This window comes from Penaeus japonicus, unplaced genomic scaffold, assembly GCF_977035675.1.
Source record: "Penaeus japonicus unplaced genomic scaffold, GWHDUDI00000001_assembly GWHDUDI00000030, whole genome shotgun sequence".
Taxonomy (NCBI): domain Eukaryota; kingdom Metazoa; phylum Arthropoda; class Malacostraca; order Decapoda; family Penaeidae; genus Penaeus; species Penaeus japonicus.
The window spans coordinates 12,676,624-12,681,623 of NW_028234432.1; the positions used below are offsets into that span (position 1 = coordinate 12,676,624).

The following is a 5,000-nucleotide window of genomic DNA, read 5'->3' on the forward strand; positions in this document are numbered from 1 at the left end:
GAGCCTCGAGACGTCGCTCCTGTAGAAGGAGGTCGAGGAACTCCTTCTGCGCCTGCCGAGACCCTTCCAAGGAGTGGATTTTCACCCATTACCTGCAACTAAGGATATAGGACTCTGGAAAGGAGTTTACATCCAGGTGGGAAAAACCGTAGAATACAGTGAATATCAAATGTGTAAACTTGAGATGAACTTCTTGTGAAAAGATAACAAGCACGTGACTGAAATGCATAATACATTAATAAAACATGATACCCGAAACATAAGTGAAAAGATACTAAACATTTCTAAACAAATACACAGTTTATGATAAAACGAAAACTTTTGAAAAGAACTCTTCGATAAGGAAACTTCCAACTGAACGCAGATAATAGATTTATGGAGAAAGGCCAGCATTTATTTTTTGCCCTTTTACAAGTTATGTCTGTGGGGGAGACATGAGAATAAGACTGAAATAGTTGGCGATTTCAGTGGTTCTCTGTACCAGATATTAGCTAAATGTACCTGTATTTGTAGTGTTTAGCTCTGTGGTCGTCTATACAGTAACATATTTTATATACTGTATGCTTGTATATTACTGAAAAAAGAGATATATGTCTTCACGATATTATGAATAAGGTATATAATTATGTATATACACATACACATTATATATGTATTGTGTATGTGTGTATGGAATGTGTGTAGGTGGGTGTGGATGTACTTAATTATTTGTATATTTGTGATATAATAAGCTCATAGGATAATAAACACAAGGACCAATTTCATTTATTTGTGTTTGCGTGTATGAAATGAAATACACATGTATACATATTTGAATGTGCGTGCGGCTGTGTTGTGTGTTTGTTGATTCCTGTATGTGTGTTACCACATAAGGCCGTCTGCAGGGCCCATTGTCCGCATAGAACAGTCACAAGCCCCTGTCATATTGGTGCTCTCTGCAGGAGCAGCTCTGGAGTCCTCTGTAACGTGAATCGTGTGTTGCTACGGGTCAAAACACAGTCTAATTCATTCAATGTCCGTCGTCCTCCTTTGAAAGCTCTTTTCTGACGGTTCTGAATTGAAAGAAGAAAAAAAAAACAGTCAAGAAACTGAGCTTCTCTTGAACGAAAGGATTAATCTGTTGTACATAACTCAGCCATAACGATAACCAGGGAAATCACAATCGCTTAATACGGTGTTGTTTGTAGGTACATTGTCAGTGCGTGTAGATCCTATACTAAATACCTGTCAGCCAAGAATCCTTCTAGCCGAGACGTGGGCGGTTCCTGCTGCGTTTCGGCGAAGGAATTCTTGAGATCCTTCCACCCCCCTCACCACCCCCACCCCCACCCCCAACCTGTCCCGTGGCCTCCTTCGAAATCCTTCAATGACTCAGGAGACGAACAAGTGTCATTCAAGCATCTCGAACCTGGCGCTGGATTCCGCCGTTTACTTTCGCCCGTATTTCCTCCCCGCCGATGGCTCATTTTCGGGTATTCGGTTTTGTATGTGACAATAAGCAAATAAAAAGAAACATTCTACTCTGGCGTTGTTATTTTTAATACTACTACGAGCATGACTTTCATCGACTTTAATCGACCTGTTGTTCATACTGCTTGTAATAAAAGTATGAATTCTATTCAGAGTTGGGTAAGCGGATTTTTTTTTTCTTTTTTTTTTTAAGTACCGTGGTAACGATACTGGAACTGGGTAAATATTATGTTGCTGGTAGCGGTAATATTCATTTGAAATACTGCCATAGGGATAGCGGTACTTTTCCCAAAAGGAATTGACTAACTAAACACTGATAAGTTTATAATAAATGTTGTAACATTCATCATTTATTCAAATTTATTCGATTTTTTTTTCTCGAAGTCCACAATTATCATGGAATAGAAACAAAGATGCTACGGGATGGGGTGTGTGGGGGTGGGGGTGGGGGGAGGTGACACCTCATTACACTAACACGTAAAGCTTTTTTCGAGGCCATAGTAAGAAGGTTTCCTGTTGGACCCAATCAGGAGGGTCCCGGCATGAAAGAGGAGATGCCAATCAGTGTGTGTTTACACCTCTAAGAATCTATTTTTTTTTGTATATCTATAAATTTATATGTATATGTATATATGTATATATATATATATATATATATATATATATATATACATATATATACATACTGTATACATATATATATATACAAATATATACATATATATATAAGCATATAGATAGATAGATAGATACATAGATAGATAGACATATAGATAGATAGATAGATAGATAGATAGATTGACTGACATACATATATAGATAGATAGAAAGATAGATATACATACATACATAAATAGACACACACACAACACACAAATATATATATATATATATATATATATATATATATATATATATATATATATATATATATACACACCTCTCTCTCTCTCTCTCTCTCTCTCTCTCTCTCTCTCTCTCTCTCTCTCTCTCTCTCTCTCTCTCTCTCTCTCTCTCTCTCTCTCTCTCTCTCTCTCTCTCTCTCTCTCTCTCTCTCTCTCATTCTCTGTCCTTTTCTCTTTCTCTCTGTGTCTCTCTCTCTCAAGCACACACACACACCTATACACAAACACACACACACACACACACACACACACACACACACACACACACACACACATAGACACACAAACACACACACACACCTGCGTGAACGGTCTGTAAGACTCCTCTATCCTGTTCTGCCAACAATATAGTACTTGAAAGTCATCCTCCAGACTTTGGCGCTTGAACTTCCCAAAACTACCTGCGGTATACTGATCCAAGAGAGAATAGCATTACGGGTGCTAAGAATTGTAGGCTATACTCCCCCTCTCTGATTAAATTATTCAAATCAGTGTCACTATTTTCTGATATCATTATTGTATCAATTCTAAAACAAACAAAAAATACCAAAGATATTTTGGTTAAACACTAAAGAAAGAAAGTGAACGATAAGAAAAAGGAAAATGCCTTCAGTATCTCAGTTTTTGTAATAAAAAAAGGTTCATTTTTTAAGCCGATTGAATTTGAGAGTGAATTAAGTATTATATAATTGTGGAGTTTATAAAGAATACTTTTTTTTTCATATATGATTTGCTCATCTGTGCTTACTTTAGTGTAATAAACGATGATATATCCCTGACAAAAATAACCATCTGTTATCTCAAAGATTCGTGAGGTTACTATTTTTAAAAATGTCACGGTCAGGATGACAGGAACGTACTGACGTATTCCATATATCAAAATTATTGTCTGCTTTGAGAACTAAACACAACGCAAAGAGGACATGTTCATATAGATTTTTTTAAAACAATCCATACTCCATTTCTGAAAGAAAAAGTTTCATTTAGAAAAAGAAAAAATTAAACGAGAGGTAAAAAGTCTCAAATCAATCTACCTCAGAACACTCTATGGCCAATGACCATGAAGACCAGGGGTAAACTAGCCTAATTTTTCCTTCGGTGTTACATTGTGTCCGAGGAAGACTGGATCGCTCTTGGTCAGTGATTCCCGGCCCTCTTATCTATTGTGTGTCCCCTGGCCAATACACAATAATTTCCATTACCTCAGTTAAATATCTGGTATCATCTGGAAGCATCCTATGGCCCACAGATTTCGAAGTCTTGTTGTGGGCAGTCCGACCTGTGATGATATTGGACTTGCTAACATAATTGGCTTCTTCGTGGACTGTTGCTAGATAGCTTTGACTAGGGAGGAGTGGGGGGTCGTTAACTAAGTCTCCCAGCAAGGAGCGCTCACTGGAGGGATGAGTCGGAGAGAGAAATGGGTGTCTTTTTGATGTCTGTTCCCCTAATTATCACTTACTGAAAGACACTTTATTCTCCTTCTCCTTCTTCTTCTTCTTGTCCTCCTGCTTTGTTTTCTTCTTCTTAGACTTCTTCTTAGTCTTCTTTTTCTTCTTCTTCTTCGTCTTCTTTTTCTTCTTCTTCTTGTTCTTCTCCTCCTCCTCATTTTTTTCATTTACTTCTGATCTTTCGTATGATTCGTGATTATTAATGATAATGGAAATAATAATTTTTAGCTTTAAACTAAATTGGAATTTTAAAGTAAGGGGCAGTCCTAGAGGGGGAGGGGGAGGGAGTTGTATTGAATATCAACAAATGCCTTTAACAAGTATACTATATCAGTGACAGTTCTTTAAAACAACATTCCTCTATCTCGCACGCTAATGGACACTGAGCGAGCATAAAGCCTCTTAACCCTTTATGCATCTCGCTTACGTTAGAGTAGGTCGTTTGCTGTTACATAGCCTGTAAATAAATGGCAAATTCTCTAAAGCATAACCCGACACAAACATGGGTAATGGGGAAAATTATTATCATCATTCCCTTGGGGCCAAATTTAAAGAAAAGGAAAAAATAAAAATAAACACCAATCTCACGTTCTCCCCGTAAGACCATCCTCTAATAAGTCCTACTTTAATGGCAGTCGTGGAAGGGGATCGAACTCGGTAATGTAAATGATTGGAAAGGGATAATTTGGATGTATCGCGAGCCAAACTGCCCAACAATTAGGTCTTGGCGCGAACGAGATATTTGGTTCCGTTCTTGTAAGGGGGAGGAGCCTCTGTGAGTGGCGAAGTTCCCGGATGTTGTGGAGCTCTTAGCTGTGATTGGTCGATCGATAACCAATTAGCTGCACGATGTCCCGCCTCATTGTTGAGATCTCGCTTTAAAGTTTGGGTGTTTTTGAATCGAAGATTTCACTTTCGAATAAGTTCTAGCGTATCGAACATAATCCCTTTGAAAGGATACTATTGTGAAAGAAAGATTACATGTCAGTATGATAGGAATTAGTAAATACGATTTACGTCATTTGATAAGGAGAACAAAAACTAAAATGAAAGCTTCAGAATCATCCATCAACATAATAGTTACTCAACCCCTCACCCTCAAAAAAAAAAAAAAAAAAAAAAACGGAAAAAGATAAGGAAAAAAATCAAACACCACCACGGTCCTCCCCCGTCC

General features: G+C 37.7%; 1 protein-coding gene across 1 annotated transcript in view; it reads left to right on the forward strand.

Moving 5' to 3' along the window:
- LOC122257007 (corticotropin-releasing hormone receptor 2-like) overlaps window positions 1-1,522 on the forward strand; it is a 77,845-nt gene extending 76,323 nt beyond the window's left edge. The window contains exon 9 of the mRNA XM_086554707.1: window positions 1-1,522. This exon is cut by the window's left edge and continues 506 nt beyond it. Coding sequence (XP_086410833.1) covers window positions 1-25 — 25 coding nt within the window. The 3' untranslated portion in view covers window positions 26-1,522.
- Window positions 1,523-5,000: the final 3,478 nt, after the last annotated feature.